Source organism: Epinephelus lanceolatus, chromosome 3, assembly GCF_041903045.1.
Source record: "Epinephelus lanceolatus isolate andai-2023 chromosome 3, ASM4190304v1, whole genome shotgun sequence".
NCBI lineage: Eukaryota > Metazoa > Chordata > Actinopteri > Perciformes > Serranidae > Epinephelus > Epinephelus lanceolatus.
The window spans coordinates 13,452,202-13,471,985 of NC_135736.1; the positions used below are offsets into that span (position 1 = coordinate 13,452,202).

The following is a 19,784-nucleotide window of genomic DNA, read 5'->3' on the forward strand; positions in this document are numbered from 1 at the left end:
GCTGTTTGTGTGGATTCATAATGATCATCACCATCTACAGACATCAGCGTAACAAGTGTGACTGCACAGGCACTCCAGGACCATGTTGTTTAGAAATTAGGCCACTTGTCTCATATATAGCTTCATACTGGGGTCCCTATTAGGTCCCCTGAAGTTTAGAATTGATTTAAGCGCTTGCACTTTACCTGAGCATTTTCATTTCATGCTACTTTATACTTCTCCCCTACTAAATAAAAAATATAATGTTTTTTTCCTCCATCACATTTATCTGAAAGCTGCAATATATTAATTGTATTATTTTGTATATTAAGATTTTACAAACAAAACATGATCAGGTTATAGGATAGTTGCTTAAACCACCCAAAAGCACATAAAGTAGCTAAACACATCAACATTCTGCCCACATATTAAACACATATGAAGCATATAAAATTATATAGCTTTATAGCCTAGTCTGAAAGAGGCAGTTCTACATAATAGGCACTCTACTTTTGCTGTAGAGTAGTAACCCAGTATTTTACACATGGATTACTGAACAGGTCACAGGTACAGGCTCAGGGGCCCAAATTATCAGGGGCCCTTCTGGCCTTCACCTGTTACTCAAAGAGATGCATACCAACCTGAGAAGGTTCGAAATGGCCACAAAGTGTTATGATCCAGGGTTTTTGTTTGTAGTCTTATCTGTAGGACTTTGTTAGATTTTCTTTTTGTGCTCTTCCTTGTGTCATGTTCATTCATGTTTAAACTGTTTCATGTTTTCATTCCTGTCTTTGTGTGTTTTCCCACCTCAGTCTTTGTCAGCCCCTCCCTGATTAGTTTCACTTAACTTTTCTTACTCCCCCAATCAGTGCCTCTCCCTCATTTACGCACCTACACACCTGCCCTGCGCTTACCTCGGTAGTCCTTACCTGCTTCTGAGTTGTTTCTAAGCGAGTCAGCTCCCTGCCTGTTCTTATGTTTCATTACCTTGTTTTCCTCACATGACCTCCTCCACCCTTTTTCCCCACCGGCATTTCATCCCCTCGTCAGACCAGTATGTATTTAAATCTTGGTTTTCAGTTCAGTTTTGATTGGATCCTTGATTTAGTTGTCTGATGGTTGGTTGCTGTTTCCCTGGAATAAAGAATTATCCCGTGGTCTGCTGTGTCCACATAACACAAGAGACACACAAAACTACTACAGTATAAAGAAATACAAAACAGCTGCAATGGGATACAAAACAAATACAATTAGACTCAAAATGACCACAAAGAGACAAAAAAACAACTCCAATGAGTCTCAAAAGGACCACAGAGACACAAAACGACTACGAAGAAATGCAAAACAACTACAAAGAAACTGAAAATGACCACCAAGAGGCACAAAACAACTACAATAAGACATAATGTATACAAAGAGACACAAATCAAGTACAAAAAGACACAAAACAACAAAAACACACAAAATGAACACAGAGACACAAAACAACTACAGAGATGCAAAACTACTGCAAAGAGACACAACATGACTGCTGAGAGACATAAAATAACTACAAAGACACTCAAAATTACCACTAAGAGACACAAAACAACTAAAAGGAGACAAAAAGGGACAAAATAACTATAAGAAGACTCAAAATGATTGCAGAGACAAATAAAACAACTCCAATGAGACTCAAAAGGACCACAGAGACACAGAACAACAACAAAGAAATGCAAAACAACTACAAAGACACTCAAAATGACCACTAAGAGACACTAATCAAGTACATAAAAACAAAATGAACCCAAAGCGACACAGATCAACTACAAAGAGATGCAAAACTGCTGCAAGGAGACACAAAATGACCACCAAAAGGCACAAAACAACTACAAAAACACACAAAATGAACACAAAGAGACACAAAACAACTACAAAGAGATGCAAAACTACTGCAAGGAGACACAAAATGGCCGCTGAGTGACATAAAATAACCAAAATACATTCAAAATGACCACCAAGAGACACAAAGCCACAAAGAGATGCAAAAAAAAACAATAAAAAGAGGCTAAACAAGCATAAAGTCTGCGTGTCTTGCTCCTATGTAGGAGAGTTGGCGGGGCCTTTTGCATGTTCCTGCTCATTGTCTCATAATATGCCCATATTTTTAGGCTGTGTTGCAGTCAATAACGCGAGTCGCTCTTTTTCCTCTGTAAACACATAGTCCCTAAAACCACTTTTGATTTCATGTCACTTTGTTTTCTGAAATGTGTCTTACATCCTAGGACATACCTACACTGTGTGATATATGAACACATAGATTAAAAGATATATGTTAAAGTTAAAACAAAAAGACATACTTCAAACACTGCATATCATATTAGACATAAAGAAAAGTGAATGCAGTGCAAACTTTATTATTAGTGTTTGACTCAGATACATTGATGCTACTTTAATACAACCCAAACAAGTTTGACAGACTGAGGAGTTAAATAGCTCCACAGTCTGTTCAGTCCTGACTGTAAATCCTAAATAACTGCCTTGCTCACTGTCTTCCTCACTGCATTGCAGAGTGGTAGGATAAATTTAGGGCAAAACAATCGGCCTCCACCACATTTTTTTGGTCGTTGCGCTTTAATTTGTGGTCATACAAATCCCACGCACTGATTGGTCCATAAATATATCGTACACGCCCCTTGTTGTGTCGATCTAATCACTGATTGGCTCTCTTTGAAGTCACTCCCTCGTTTCATCCACCCAATGAACGTGTGCTCGTGGCGTTTTTTCCTCTGCTGCGACCGCATTGCTACAAAGTTTACAGTAGCCACATTTGAATGCTAGCAGCGGAGTTTTCAAGTTGGTACACTGTAGCAGCGCACAAGACAGTCTTAGTTACATTTCTGTCCGTCTTCATGGTAACATAAACCGGTGTGTCCATGTTCCTGAGACGATAAAGAGTCAGTGACCCGGTCGGAAACATAGAGCTCAGCTTTCCTTCAGCTGTACCGGGTCTTCTTTTTTGTGCTGCTTATCGATGTGAGGGCAGTTGTTGACCTGCTAACACGAGCACGAGCGTTTCATGTGGAGCATGTGTGCTTTGTTTTTTTAGTTTTTATACAGTTTGGCATTTTATAGCTTCAGTTAGCTTTGTATTTTCTTCTGTAAATATGCGTCTGCATGGTGGAAGTGTAAACCACCCTTAGTTAAGACTTTAGTGTGGAAACTGTTCTTCAGGTAATAACGGACGATTTTAACGGTTCTGGGGAAACGTAACCAAACACCACATTGATCCCAAAGCAACATGCCAATTAGGCGTTTTGGGGGTCACAGGTCTCTGGTGTCTCACTCTCAAACTTCAAAGCTGTCGTACGGTTACAGGAAAATGAATGTCTCCAAAAGTGGCTACCGAGTTTTTTCTGCCAACTCCACCGCCGCCTGCACCGAGCTGGCCAAGAAGATCACAGAGTAAGTGAGGTCCACCGCCACCATGATTGTGTCATTTCATGTCTTTGATGTTGATGGCTGTTACCTGCCGTGACAATATACCTGGCAGTCATAACTGCATATGATCCTAGGCGAGGGTGTGTATTGTTTTGAATGCTGTTCAATTAAGCCACACACACACACACACACACACACACACACACATGCCAGTCTGTGTGGAAATCATTGGGTAATCACTTGTTGTCCACAAGATGGCTTGTTGGCACAACACATTGTTGTTGAAACAAACTCCTAAAATTGCAAAATGGTTAATATAGATCATTCAATTTAGCCTACATGCATTTACTGTACATGTAAAAGTCTGAACTGCTAGAAACAATAGCAGTGAGAGGGTTAGTGTCTGTACTAACATAAGATGAAACCCATACTTTAAGCATTGCAAGACAACTCCTTCCCATATGGGTGCTGGTGTGTGTACTCATGTTGCAAAACAGTGTGGTTATCTACATTTTTTCCACCCGATCTCTTACACGCACCACACTTATGGCTATTCACTTGCAACTACAGCACATATCCTTACTGTACAAACAAGGCCTAGCATCAATACTTCATAGGCAATCAATTTGTGGGCACAATTTTCAGAGTTAGTCTAAATAGTCCTGAATATTGTTTATTACCCAGAAAGTCTTGCACATTACTCTTGTATAGGTGTCCCTTGATGGTCTAACTGCTAGTTTGGTGGTTTTTCCAACCTTAAAACAAGCAGAGTTTACATATTTTTTGGCATGAACGTGATTGAATTTTAACGCACTGGATGTTGGCACAACCATGGACTCACCAAAAATAAAAGTGTCAGCCTTCTTTTAGCATTGTTAGGCTCCTCCTACACATGCACAAAGCAAAATATTGAAAATAAAAGATCAGTCTTATATTTTTAGTGTAGGTTTTTCTTTTCTGGGTGTTGGCGTGGGAAAGTTAAAGATCCATCAGTGAGAGTTATTATGATGACAGGAGCTGACTGTGCAGATATTGCTCTACTGAGGAGCTCACGGATGCTGTTCACTGGATGTTACTGTGGCAGCAAGGCATTTTTTAATAAGCGATGATTTATTAGGCCTTTGAATGGGTATTGGTTTGTAGAAAAACTGGTCAAACCAGGTGAGATGCATCTGAATGATATGAAAATAAAAACAGCAGGAAGTATCCGTTTGTGAGAACACTGACCCAGATCTCTGCAAACACCAGTATCTTCTCTTGTGGTTGGCCTACAGAAATTGGGGAGCAGCCATGTTTTTCCCAACCCTGCAGATTGTCAGACAGCCAGGCAGGAGTTGCATTGCTCACGCAGTGAAAAAGAGCTCAGCTCTCTCAGTTTTCACTGTTTGGCAACATCGGAGAACATTATTAGGGAGATTATGTTGCTGTTCTGGAGCCAAGTAGTGTTCTCTTTTGGAGCAAAGGTTAAATAACAGCACGAGCACACAGAAATGTTAATGAATACTGTACTGAATATTTACTCTGAGGTACATGTTGTGACTGGGCTGTGTGTAAATACCCCTGGAATTTAGGTCACGATTAATATGACTATAATAGAAAATGTGACTAATTGAAAACAATTTCTATAGATAGTACTTCAAGGACATGTCCCATATTCTTTGATCGTTGTTTTTATTTGTCTTTTTAATTATACCATAGTCATCAGAGATGAAGGCATCATATCAAATATTGGAACAAGGCTGAGGGATGTAAACAGGGTGAGGCTACAGAGAGGCCTGTCTTGCTGAGCAGGATCCCTGACTGAACCTCCACTGTTGCCAAGCCAAGCCCTCATTCATGTGTGGTGTGCTTTAAAGTTCCTTCTTTATAGTTGGCACTGTTACTTGACTGTTTGGTTTTAAAATTAATAGCATAATTGTCTGCCCAAAGGCACAGCTGTATTCATGACGCCTGGGCTTGTTCACAGTTTGACTTAAGGACTGTTGTGCACTTTAAGTCAACTCAGTTTACGTTTGTGCCAAGTACTCTCTGTGGATGTTTTGATGTTTTTCCTCTTTCCTGGCACTAAATCCTACACACTGGACCTTCAACAACACCATGCATTTCTAAGTTTCATATATGATTGCCACCCCCCAAAAAGTCTCTCTCAGAGCCCAAGGCCATGTTTTAAAATGTTTTGTTTTGACCAATGATAAAAAACAAAAGCAGCTGATCTCACATTTGAGCGGCTGGATTCAAAGATTATTTGTTGCTTCGGCTGGTAAAAACGATAATCGATTACCAAAATAGTTGCAAATTATTTTTCTGTCAATTGACGAATCAATGAATCCTTTCATCTCTACAAATGACTAACATATATTGTTGATTACCAAAATTGTCATACTTTTAATTTCTTCAACAAGTCCTTTCAGCTCTTTTGTAGTTATTTTGTCTGTTAATAATGATAATAAAACAAACCAAAAAAAACACACATTAATCAATGTCAAGGTGTGTTTTTGTGTTTTTAACACTATGTGGCCTGTTTGTTTTTTCCCAGACGCTTGGGGGTGGAGTTGGGCAGGTCGGTGGTTTTTCAAGAACCTAATTCAGGTAAGGCTGATGTATGTCCTCACGTCCCTCATTTCCTTAATGAATGTCTTAGGTTAATGAGCTGTGGTTTAGTGTCGGCTCACTTGACTTTTCACCTGAACCATGCTGATCATTTTTTTTGTTTGTTTGTTTGTTTTTCAGAGACTAGAGTGGATGTGAAAGAGTCTGTCCGTGGACAAGACATCTTTATCATTCAGACCATTCCCAGGTGAGACAGAAGGACGCTCTTGATGCCTTAATGTTCTATATTCACAAAGAATCATATCACAGTGTGTAATGTGATGAACTCTCAGAGAATTGTCACCAAACTCTGCAACTCAGCCGAGCTTTTCAGCCTGTTTTACCTTATTGTTTTGATTTTACAGCCCACAAATATAATGCTTGATTCACTCGCATCAGCCTCAGCAAAAAAAGCTTTAATAACCTTACTGTCTACCTGCCTGGCATGAAATGACAGACTGACAAAGTTAACAGCTTAAAGGGTAACGTATTTTTCAGCCTTGACCCTATTTTCCCATGTTTTTGTGTCAAAGTTGTCAGACATATAATGATAATAATCCTAGTCTGTCAGTGGCAAAAAACACTTTTATTTAAATAAATTGAAGGTGCTCAATTGCCCACAGGGACTATATTGGAGCCTGTTTCACAGCTGCTGGCTGCAGAACCTCTCTCTTGATACTGGACCAGTTTGAAATATTGTTGTTCCCATTAGGCACGTAGACACAAAAACATAGGGAAATAGGGTCCAGTATGAAAAATTTGGAAGTTGCCCTTTAATGGTGAGAGAAACTAAACATTTAGCAAGTGAAAGACCCAGATATTTTTCTTGGGAGTTGATGGAGGCCAAAGCTGCCAAAATGAGAGTAAATATTGGACTTAAATTGTGAGTTGGCCAGAAACATGTATTTAAATGAGCATGTAGCTCCATGTCTGTCTGTGTTTGATTTTTAACAGGTCAGCCAGGACAACTGTGTCTGCCACCAAATAGTAAATAATGCAGCGTTGAATATATATTTTTTCTAATTACCACACTGTATTTAATATAATTTAATAATAATAAGTGGATTTAATTTTTTTTTTTTTTTTTATTGTAGTCAGACTAAAATAGCTGAGCAGCTGCTTCTAAAGAAAAACCAAAGTACACCTTTGTACCTCCAGTTTATGTTTTCCTCAGGTACTCCACATTGAAACTAGTTTTAAAATGTTTGTCAATGTAATACAACTCTATTTCTTTATTTCTATTTCAATAATATGTCTAGATTTTCACACACTCATCGCATCTCGTTGGATACGAAATAATTAAACCGATGAATAACCATCTTGACATTGTTTGAAAAGTGGAACTGAAAAGTTGGACTTTACCGTCATGTATCATTTGTGTAGTCCATAAAATAAAAGACGTCAGTAAAAATCCATTTGTGAAGGATCAGAGGGGATCTATGAGAGAAGGGAAGAGGGCACTGATTCGCGCCACGACCAATCTGTCATCGCCTGACAGCTTTTGCTGCAGGGATAAACAGCAATACAGTAGTGTTGGCCGCAATGTCATTAGCTTCACACACACTATCACATGCGCACAGCTCGCCAACAGAGCCCCCGGCGTACTACAGTGCAATGCAAAGTAGCATTTTTGCTATCTGTAATTTATATAACTTTTTCCTCTGCTCATATCATGTTCACGTAACCCATACGGACATTTACACACCTTGTTTTTCTGGTTTAGCATGAGAAGATGTTTGTGCCACTGCCTCCCTCTGTTTACCAGTGAAAAATCAAAATGTTATCTCTGCCATTACACTCTTAGTAGTTATGCCAGTATACTGTATTTATGCAGCATAAGTCAAAACATTTGGGTACCCTGTGACCCTGGTAGGTTTGTCTTTGTATTTCACATTCAAGAACCCTATAGCATTTGCCTGGGGGGGGGGGTTCAAATCCAAATGAAGTTTACCTTTTGCGGTAAAGGAAACGGGAAGAGCAACAACATTTCACGTCCAGCAGTTGAATCCTCTGTTTGTCCTTGTTAATCAGTTATTTGCTATGACTAAGAGAAATGTTTTGAAAGATAACCAGAGGTCACGAGGCACGGGACATCACATTGTGGGAACTCTGGTTTCAGCAAGCCGTCAAGGCCAAAATGGCTACATACAGTGTCCTGTTACACCAATGGTTCTTCACCTTTCTACAGTATTAAAACTGCCCTAATGGTCAAAATAACAAACATCATGGTGGTGAATCACAATCTCACCACAGTAGCCATTAAAGGTGGAGTCTAATAACAGGGCATGCGAAAACAATGAAGATAAACCGGTTAGTCACTGCCAGACAGTGTTTCCTTTATTTACAGCAGGTTTGTGGGTTGATGACCTTGTTGACAAACATTAAGCTGCTGACTTATCAGTCCACATCAGATCATCAACATATTCTTGTGTACTTGTGTCTTTGCGGCCGACCACAGGCTCAGACTAATTGCATACCAGCACAGTGCTTTTTCAGCTTGTGATATCTAATATAATCTCTTGAACTGAATGTGTTGTTTCTCAGAGATGTCAACACAGCCATCATGGAGCTCCTGGTCATGGCCTATGCCCTGAAGACATCTTGTGCCAATAACATCATCGGGGTCATTCCCTACTTTCCGTACAGCAAGCAATGCAAGATGAGGAAGAGAGGATCCATTGTCTGCAAGCTGCTAGCAACCATGCTAGCTAAAGCTGGTATGGACTGTGTGTTGTAATTTATGTCCACTGAAGAAAAGCACAGATTAAAGTCAGAAAAACAGACTAATACAAGTGTCCTGTCCTGTTAAGGCAGGAACGCACTCACACATTTCAACTGTTTAGCCAGGTATGACAATGATTTTGAGTTGAAGACTGATCAGATCAAGTTGGCCCTGGTCTGTTCCCCTCTGGGTCAGTTACTGTTGACAGTCTGCAGATAGAATCATATGGTTTGTGATATAAAAAGATTCAGTCCAAGCTCTTGGCTGCCATTCATGTTTGTTTTGGCACAAGAACATGCAACAAAATTCTCGCAGTATTTGTGTGGTCGTCTACCACCAGAACTCCAGTCATTACTGACCAGCCATTCAGAGTTTTGTCTATTAGTTGGGCATAAGGTTTATACTCCTTCCTGACTGTCAGAGACTAAAAAATAATGTGCAATTTTGTGGAAACAATCTTTATGTATGGTTTGTTCAGTCTGTGTAGGTTACAGCGAGTCTTCAGGTTTGTCCCAAACTTTAGCTGCACACAACAGAGCCATTCGGAGTAGTGTACAAATTAGATAGTGTGCAAAACCTTTTGCATATTTTATGTCAGGCAGAGGCCAGAAGATGTATTAAATTGCACACCACATAACTTATTACTGTTAATGCATTCTCATAATTTACAGCTTTTATTTTGAATACCAGATGCATGTTATATGTCTTATTAAAACTTAGCACTCAGTTTAGCAATCTGATAGTTTATTAATCTGTTTGTGCAGGTCATCGGTCTGTGTACATACATTTCCATGCTAATATATATTTTTCTACGAGGATCTCAGTAAATTTGTGCTTCAAACATTGCAGAAATGGGTTCTGAAGCCATACCAACTCATGTGCGTTTGTCTTTGGTGTCGCAGGGCTAACTCACATCATCACCATGGACCTCCACCAGAAAGAAATCCAGGGTTTCTTCAGCTTCCCCGTTGACAACCTGAGAGCTTCCCCCTTCCTCATCCAGTACATCCAGGAGGAGGTGAGGCTACACGACACTCGACACATTGTCATAACAATTACGGTGTTCTACTGTACATCAAAAATAAATTTTGGAACTAATTCATGGTTAAACAATATGTATTCTTATAAGATCATAGGTCTGGTTTTTTTTTTGTTTTAGGACTAAAGAGTGTTTCTCTTTCCTCAGATCCCAGATTACAGGAACGCCATAATTGTTGCAAAGTCCCCTTCAGCTGCTAAGAGGTAACAAGAAAGCCCAGGTCCTTAAGTTCTCTAGTTGCATTCTCTGTTTTCAAGAAGAGTGCATCACTTCTCCTACTGTCATAATGGGAAGTTTTTTTCTTCAGCATCACATTCTTATTGTGTTTTTGTCTTTTCATATTACCACTTTATCATTGTAGGTATCGTCAAGCTCCCGTGCAAATTTCCTTCTACTTTTTGCTTGCTTATTCCTTTGTATGTGTCGTGTTTTGTCCGTTTCTTTGACTCTTGTGTGTGTGTCTGTCTCAGAGCTCAGTCCTACGCTGAAAGGCTGCGACTCGGGCTGGCAGTGATGCACGGGGAGGCCCATCATTCAGAGCTGGACATGGCTGATGGACGACAGTCTCCCCCCTTGTCCCGCACCACCACAGGACACACTGGCCTGGAGCTGCCATGTAAGACACACAGCACAACTACATGTTCACAAGTCTCATCGTATTCATCTTTCAGTCATTTATGGATATTTGTTCTGGCATTACTAAAGACAAATCAGTTTTGTGACAGATTATTAAAGGTTTGTGTTGACTCTTGATAATATATTCCTCCGAGCCTGCTGTTCCTGGTCTGTTGTCTCAAAAAGACACCAAGAATGTGCTGTGGATGTTTTGAGTCTTTGGAATTAATGTGTACGCTCAGCCAAGAGAGCTCATTTATAAAACAGCAGTGGCATTCCCCTCACAGGGGGAAGCTCTGATCACTCATCATTCGTTTCCCCAATAGTCCAATAATATGTGCCAGGTTTGATTTGTTTCTTGGTCAATCAGTTTCTCCCTGAAGACTGTTTTGTTTATGTACAACTCAGATCATGCATACAAAGTGAAAGCCATCTACATATTTTACTGCACCATGGTGACTGTTGACATGTGAATTAGAAAAATAGTAAAAACAGGATAAGGGCAGCCGTAGACTGGAATGCAGCTTATCAGCAGAGATTTAATTGTTAATGGTTTTAAAATGCTGAAGTGTGTCCACAGCAGACGGCAAACTTTCCTTTTAAACAACCTGCATAATATCAAGGCTCCTTGACACCTATGAACCTGTCTGAGCCAAATAAAGACAAGCTGTAGCTGCTGGCCAGTTCAGCTCTTCCCTTGGATAACGTGGAGCACTACATTTCCAAAATGGGCATTTCAGTGCTCGAGTTTCAAACAGTGTGGTCATCAGACTGAGAAGCATGAATGCCAGGGTACATTGAGCATCTGCTGCTCATGTGTCTGTAGCCACAGAAATCATGAGCCAAAGTTTAGTTCCCTAAATTGGTAAACATAAGCACTCACAGGCATCTCGGTAGGGCTGTGAAGGAATTTCCCCTGCAGTGATCAAGGGTGGTTCAACAGCACGATATGTGGTGTTACCACCATTTTTGTTTTTTGTGAATAACTTTATTTATCCCGATTTTAGTGCTTTGTAAGTGAGCATTGTGACAGCTGATTTCTGTGGTTGTCTATTTATCCCACCCCTCCTCCACTGTGATTGAACAGTGGGTTAAAAGTGACAGTGATGAGCAGCTGCAGCCTTTTACCCAGAGTTGAATATTTTTTAACTCTCTCCCATGAAGAAAAGGAAAAAGAATGTCTGCTGTCCCGTGCAGTTGTCAACACTGCTGTATTGCAGTCACAGGGACAGCCCTACATCTTGAGACCTTTTTTTATATCTACTGTCTTGTTCTCTGTAAGATCCAAATACCACTGAGTAAGCGCCAGAAGCAGGGCTGCTCCTTCGCTCACTGTTGCAGTATCCTGCCTAAAATGGACAGCTTAAGACCCGAGTAATGCCCCCGCTGACCCTGCAGTAACACACACACTGTTTTCTCAGTGTGTTTCAGGTCAGCCAGGCCCCAGGCGGTGTTGTAGCCAGCTGTGAAATACTGCAGGCAGTGACTGACATTTCCCTGTTTTTACTTCCTCAGCCAGATTTATTTCCCTCCTCATCTCATCTTGTCCCGTCTGCTCTCTTTTCAGCTGAATTTACCATCCTCCTCCTCCTCCTCCTTCTTCCTCGACTTGGAAATGTGTTTTCTCTTTGTCTTCCCCAGCAGGAGCTGAATCACGCTCATTCCAGCTGTCTCTCCCTCTCTGCCTTCGCACATGCATTGATTACGTGAAATATCAATTCATGGTACAGAAAGGCTTATAACGCCTAAACACAGCTGCTGGGATTTAAACCTCCTCCTCTTGAAAAACGATGCAAGAGTTTGTTTTGGATGTCACTCATGTGCTCTGTAATGTTTTGCCTGTTTGTTGTTTGTCTACTTGTGCATTAATGTTTTGTCTACCATCCTTTCTTTTGCAAATGCAGGCAGCAGACATACGCCATTCCCTGGCATAGAGCTCCCAAGTATGATTATAACGCTTGAATCCCTTTGTGCTTCCTGTTGATGCCTCTCTGCATGGAACGACTAAATGAGTTACTGAGGGCTTCCATTTCACTTCACATGCGGACAATCAAAGCGACAGTGATCCTGTTATTGGTGTTAATTGTATCTTAAGAGAAAAAAAACTTGCTAGGAGAAACAGAAACTCCTATAAACACTTGTGTGCTACAGTTTAGGTAGCAATGATGGACTGGGCAATGAAAATTTGATTATTATTCACATATAGACTGATGATCTGGGATAGGCTACATCCCCGCAACCCAAAAGATATGCCGGTATAAATGGTGAATGGATGGACCACCAGTTGAGTCATGTATTACAATTATTGTGCTGAGTCTGTTGTAATGGAAATGGTTCCAGCACATCATACTAGCTCCATCATTACATTTTTAAACTGCTGGTTATGAGTGCAGCAAAAGAAGAGTTGCTGCCTCACACCACGTAGAATCTAAATACCGTATACAAATACGTCAGCATTTCACTGCACTGCAAGTTCAGATCTATGCATGTCTCACCCCAGTGCAGCAAAACTGTTGACCCATTTTGTTTTTGGAGCTAAATCAAAGCTGCCTTGAATATTGATGTCATCCTTACTGATGTAAGGTATTTCACACACTGACCCGAGCTCACAGCTGAGGTTTTAAAAGAATTTAGGTCATACATTACTTTTTGTTAGCCAGCACTTCGTCATTAAATTGGATCTGTTCAACAACAGAAACACATGGGGAAGGTACAGATTATTTTAGTTGAGCTCATCATGGGAGTTTACATCTGGGTCAAACAGGACCATTTGCACAAAATTCAGATGAATGAGGAAATGAAAGACGTGGAACTTGTCTGTCCCAGGTTTGCAGCCGACATACAAGAATGTGAGCAGATCAGACTTTGCTCTTGAAGCCAACCAGTTACTGATTTGATGATCTGTCTGTTTATGTTTTTCTGTTGGCAAGACAAGAGAAAATGCTTTACATTGTTTCAATAGCAGCGGACTGCACTGTCCTGACACGTTGAAGCACACTTGGATCACAAGAAGACAATTGTTTTTCCCTAAGTGGCAATGATAATGGTTGGAAGCCCTCAGTTTCACATCCTCTCAGTAGAAATGAATTTGGTTCTTGTGAGATTAAGAATTATTACAGGACGCAATAAACTGTGACATGATTGATATGATTTGTGTTATCTTAGACACCACAGATGTGTAATCCTCAGGCTGCTAAATGTTTAAAAAGTATGAAAAAGAGCCTAGAGACCCAGTAGAGACATGGAACAGTTTATTTATTAGTGATATGTGTAAAGTATCATGCTAATTAACCCTCCTAGATTTAGTTTATGAAATTACATATAACTTGTCACACTATTGATTAGACACTAGGATTATAGTTAATTAAATGCCTAACATGAACATAATCATGCTAAGTGATAATGCCTGTGCCTGTTTTTCTTTTTTGCATCTTTCTGCTTGATAAGATTTCAGTTGTGGGCTCAGATTTTCTTTTGTTTGGAAAAAACCCGATCATTGGATTATAGTTTCTCAGCTTACTTTTTAACCCTTAAATTGAAAACCATTCAGAAAGTTTTTGCACAGAGGCCTTGCTGGACGGTCTTGTGATGGATTTGGGAACTGGCCTCTGAGCGTGCCTTGCTGTTGTTTGGAAGAAAGTTCTTGGCATGGTCAGGGCCTCAGTGTGGGGAAGTCAGATGTGGTGGGTTTTAGACCTGGATCGATTATTACTTGGTAATTGAGACACATTAAAATGCCTGTCTGGGTTCAGAGACTACAGTTTGGAGGGCTATAGATTAGCCCCAAGATAAGTTATAATGCTCTTAATAACATCAGTATTGTAATCTGTGAAAACTAGTGTCTGATAAGATTACAAATAATGATCGATCCTGGTCTGTGGTTCTTAAAGGAGGCTCTGCTCGACATCCACTTGTCCATCTACCGCTATACCAAAAGCAGCCACATGTAATTGTCTCATGTAAACCCATCTCAAGTCTTGGTTTGAGTGTAGCACAAATTTGTGCCACAGATAACTTGCTCTCAACAGTCTTCAGTGGCCTGCAGGTATTGAACCAGTGCTGTGGTAGCTGGAAGCTTGCTGGGGCAGAGCAGTCTTGCATGATGTTTGCAGGTTTTTTAACCAAATCCTTTCTCACCAAATCTCCCTTAACTTTACCTCACCTCAAGAACCCGCTCCTGATTGGGGTTACAGGCCAGAGCTCATGTCTTTTCCTGAAAGTAACATTCCTTTATCTGTTTCTTTTAGTAATGATGGCGAAGGAGAAGCCGCCCATCACTGTTGTTGGAGATGTAGGAGGCAGAATCGCCATCATTGTTGTAAGACCTCAAACTTGCATGTGAAAACTATTGCATCCCCCATATTGAAACATGAGCTCTCACACAACATCTGTATTGGAGAGATACAGTGTGAGGACTGTCTTAAATTTTTGAGGTACCACAAAATATCACAGCAAGGCCAAGTACTGTGTTCCTGGTGTTTTTTGTACTTAATGAGATTCTTTATAGTCACGCTGCTTCCCAAGAAATCTGATGAATGTTGGATTCTTACCATTGTTAACACTGTGACACACTGACCTCCCAAAAAATAGAAACTCAGATGTTGACACTGAGTTTTCCAGCAATCCAAATGTATGCATTTTTCCTTTTTTCTGTCCCTTTACCCATGTGATGCCTAACCCTACGGTCGCTTTTTCAGGATGACATCATAGATGATGTGGACGACTTTGTTGCTGCAGCAGAAATCCTGAAGGAGAGGGGAGCCTACAAGATCTACATCATGGCTACGCATGGCCTGCTGTCTGCAGATGCACCACGGCTAATAGAGGAATCTGCCATCGATGAGGTAAAATCATGTGTGGGTTTTGTCACTTAAGTTAACATTTAAAGGTGTATGGAAAGTGTATATCAAACCTATGAAATCCTGTAATTACATTCAGTAAACTGATCTGATTAATTAAATTTGTTAAAACATATCAGCAGAAGCGTCAATATAATCCTACCCAGTCAGTCCAGTACATGTACACATTGTAGATCAGCATGTTGCCTTCCTCCTCAAAAAATGAAAACACAATTAATCACTCCTGCAAATACCTTTCACTGTGGTGTCACTTTGTGATGTATCCCTCCATAATTATTTATGTAAGTAATTTGTAGGACTTTTTATACATGTCCGTCATGCCTTGATTAATGTTTGTGGGAACTCATAACACCAACCTGATGACAAACTGAACTTAAACAGTGTGATTTCCTGTTTACTTACACTTCGCATTTTGTCAGCGTTGGTCTGTGGAACTTTTTGCCCTGAGTTCAGCCTGTGTGTGAGTTTGAGGACTGGCTTTGATTATTGGGGAATCCTGTGTCATGAGAGTGAGGTTTTGACACTAAGGATATAATTACTGAAACTTAGTAGGGGGTTTGTTTATATGCAGAGTTATGTGAGGATATCATTTCCATGTGGCATTTGTAATGCATGGAATATTCCCAGGGTAGATACCGTCTCTAACAGCCCAACTAATTAAATGCTCATGTTTGTATGAGTTGTATATGTACAGGGTTCCCAGGGTCATGAAATTCCTGGAAAAGTTATGAAATTATACTGTTTTTCTGACCAGAAAATGGTTTGGAATTAACAGAATATTTTAGAAAATTTGGGAATATACATTGTTTCGGCTATTGTTTAAAATGTGTCCATCAAAAATCCCAAATCATACCTAATGTTACATGAAATATGTATATGATATTTTTTTTTAATTGAATTATTTTTTGTTGTTGTTTCTGTATAACCTTTAGCTACAATGTCTTTCTTAAGGCATGGCACACTGAAATAAAACCCTTACTGTGTTCTGTGGTCACTACATATGTCTACCTATATTGAACTACGTAAAGTCAAGCACATGGGGTAAAATATTTTTGGAAAGATTTGAAATGCTACCTGAAAACTTAGATTCAGGGCAGCAAAATCCATTTAGTAGTGCTAAAAGGCTGAAACAAATGCACTCAGACTGTTGTATTGCGCCTCCAGGTGGTGGTGACCAACACTGTACCTCATGAGATGCAGAAGCTGCAGTGTCCAAAAATCAAAACTGTGGATGTCAGCATGATCCTGGCTGAGGCCATCCGGCGCATCCACAACGGAGAGTCCATGGCCTACCTGTTCCGCAACATCGCCGTGGATGACTGAGGCAACGCACACTTAAATTTTACATTCCTGCGCTCACACACACCGATGACCAAGAATCAAGAGTATTCCATTTTCTGCTTTGATCAATTGTACCTGTTTGTTTTGCTGATAAACACGTTGGCACAAATTGTTTGTATTCACCGTATGTGACATATGAAGCAACCTCAGCTCTTCTTCATTCCTTTGATTTGTTACATAGCGGGACTGTACAAACAACACACTGTTTCACTTCACTAATATAAGCTTCCTACCATCTGAAAACATAGATAGCACAACATAATGTATCATGTGCAGCCTCTCAGTGCGCTGCAGACTTTGACAAATAAACAATTCTTCTTGTGTGAGTAAAGTTCTCTCTCATATTTCTTTTAACCATGTGACTTTAATATGATAAACACTTGAACCGTGGTAAAAACAGATGGCTTTGGTAGGCATATGGTTTGCATTTTGGGTTGGAAGTGTGAAGAGATTTAACAAAGTGGCTTCACACCTGAATCTAAACTTTCAGTAGCAGTTTCAGTCACAGTTGAGGCTGTTTGCTTTATGAAGCATGGAAGAAAAGCGTGAAATGTCCAGCTGCAGTGTTGGATAAAAATGCTCATCATAAAGCTTGTGCCAAAAAACTCTGCACTGCACGAGCTGGTTTGTCATTTTATGGTTGTGATATATTAAATAGTACAGTAGTTACTCATCAGGAAATACAGTAGAGTGGAGGAAGTTTCAGTGTAATGTGGGCATGGTTCCAGGATCTGATCGCAGCAACGTGCCTTGATTTATTTTATTTTTTTAATAAATCCTGCTTTGCATGAAGAGTGTGTGACATCTCACACAAAATGTAAATGAACCTTTTACCATCGTAAAAGAACAAGAAAGTGGATACAGTGTAAAGTTAACTGCACAGTTAGCTGACTCTCTTTACCACAGTATGTATACAGAATGTAATCGCTGACCTTTAAATGACATTTTAGGTGATACTTTCTGAATGTAACCTTTGACAAGAATAGAATTCAGTTGTAAATATATGAACATATCTTTTTATTCATGATTTGAATAGGTGACTAATATACAAAAATAGAAGTCAGTCACACACATTGACATATGACCCAAAAAATGCTCAGTCGCAGTAAAAATAGGCATGTGACACATTAAATAGTTATTTTTACTCTTCTACTTAGCTTATACACTGCAACACAGAGACTGCTGACATTTCATCACACACACACACACACTATTTAATAATCTTGCTGTGTTCTGCCCAGGACCCTGAACTTGTTCTAAACGCCTCAGAGTCACTTCAATCTGCTGAGGAGCTTTGACCAAGTCCAGGGGCAAAGACATCTGAGAAAATGACTCATAACTTTATGAATGACTTCACTCACTGCAGCTAACATCTGATCCACTGAACACTAACAAAACTAATACTAAAGTAAAGGTAGTATACGTAAACTGGCTGTCCAAATATCCTCAGAGGTCCATCTCAGACGTACATTAAAATAGAACTCCGCGTTACAAGATGACAAATCCACACACCTGCGTGACTGCGAAGCTTCTAGGCCTCCTTCCCTTTGCAAATGAACACAAGGGTGTGCGGAAGAATGTTTAAATGTGGACTGAAAGAGGAACTGCCCGCAAACGTTTACCCGGCCACTTCCTCAAATTAAAACAGGAAACTCTGTCTAATCTGATGCAGTGGTGTGCGTGTGTGTGTGTTTGTGTGTTTTGTGTGTGTGTGTGGGGTGCTCGGACCTGAGCACTTCAACTGTCTCTGCTCGGCAGGTTGCATTTAGGGGAACCGTGCACAGCTGTTTCAGGAACTGCACTATGATCCATCCTGTCGGCCTGTTGAGCAGGAGTGCTGATGATCTATTTAGTATTCATATTTTGTGATGCTCAAGGGTTTGTTTTGCTTAACTTTGACAGCTGTCCCCCTCAGGCCTGGAGCCAGTTAGTTGACACTAGAGTTGACACTTCCTCCTTAATTGGGATGTCACAGTAGCTTTCATCTGAAGTTAAAGCAGCTGTGATATTATCCAGGCTGTTTGAGATGTTCACTGTAAGCTTAAGTGTGTTTCATGTTTCAGGAAAGGCAGCTCTGGTAGACTCCATCAACAGCTTGTGTACCCACTGCTTGTCAATCCGATAACTCCAGACTGATGACAAACAATAAAATCCACACACATCTTTCATTGTTCATCAGAGCACTCATCAAACTAATGAGGTAATGCAGTGAAGTCTGTGTATGCATATCTGAATATTAAAGTTAAAAACCAAAGCATTTAGAACCTGGCATAGCTGAGCTGTTAGTAGTGTTAGTGGGTGTAATGTACATTTCTCATCAACAGATGGCGACAGAGATCTTTGATACTGTGGGATGGAGAAGGTTAGGAAATGTAGAGCACAAACTTTTGATTTCAGTTCACTTTACACCTTAATTTTTCTAGCTTGAGTCATTTATGTCACTAAAACAAATACCAGCAGCAGCTACAACAGCACAGGGAATAATTTTCCTGCCACTTGTTGGCTTATTTTTTAATTGTAAGACTCCATGGATGAAACCGAGCAGTAATGTAAAAGCAGAAAGTGAATGTGCTGAGACCCCACCCAAAATCAACTGAAGGTTCAATAACACATGCAGCACATCAACATGTAGATGCTTCTAATATTAACTGTTGTATGTTTCACAGTCACAGTTTCATCTCTATGTTCTTCCTCTTTCTACCTATAGGGACATTAGAATATCTGTGGTTTGAAAAATCAGTTTGTTCAAACAAGTTATATGCTCAATGTGACCGCCGCCCGCCTCAGGAAGATCTGACCCAATGAGGTGTGCAGCTGTCAAATATTTTGTTAATTCTGTTTTGGATGAATGAGGATATTTATCAAAATTATTCCAGCTTCAAACTCACTGTATGTAAATTTGATCAGATATGAGTCCAAATGACATTTGTCCTACCGCACAATACTACTGTGGCTATACAGTACGATGGTATTGCTGCAGCACGTTCCGTGACCTTGATGCAGATAATCTCTGTTATCATTTATTTCTAGTTATCATCATCCATTGGTGCACTGACACCACAAATTTCCACTAAAGAAATTTAAATGATCATTAAATAACTGATTTATTATTTACTTTTAATAACTTACCTTCTGTACATAATTAATTACTTCAAAGTCAACTTGCCTCTCCGCAAATAATATGTACTTGGATCAACAATTTCACACAACAAATGCCATA

At 40.0% G+C, this 19,784-nt stretch overlaps 1 protein-coding gene across 2 annotated transcripts; it reads left to right on the top strand.

Moving 5' to 3' along the window:
* Positions 1-2,790: 2,790 nt before the first annotated feature.
* Positions 2,791-16,895, top strand: LOC117255457 (phosphoribosyl pyrophosphate synthase-associated protein 1-like). 2 transcript variants are annotated; one of them, XM_033624396.2, is made up of 11 exons: positions 3,117-3,423; positions 5,936-5,988; positions 6,130-6,196; positions 8,533-8,705; positions 9,613-9,728; positions 9,897-9,952; positions 10,220-10,365; positions 12,269-12,307; positions 14,612-14,682; positions 15,062-15,208; positions 16,388-16,895. In XM_033624396.2, exons 1-11 carry the CDS (start codon positions 3,260-3,262, stop codon positions 16,544-16,546), a joined length of 1,191 nt encoding a protein of 396 aa, XP_033480287.1. In that variant the 5' UTR covers positions 3,117-3,259; the 3' UTR covers positions 16,547-16,895. The 2 variants fall into 2 exon arrangements, with proteins under 2 accessions (XP_033480288.1, XP_033480287.1); XM_033624397.2 differs by lacking the exon at positions 12,269-12,307 and having other exon boundaries at positions 2,791-3,423.
* Positions 16,896-19,784: the final 2,889 nt, after the last annotated feature.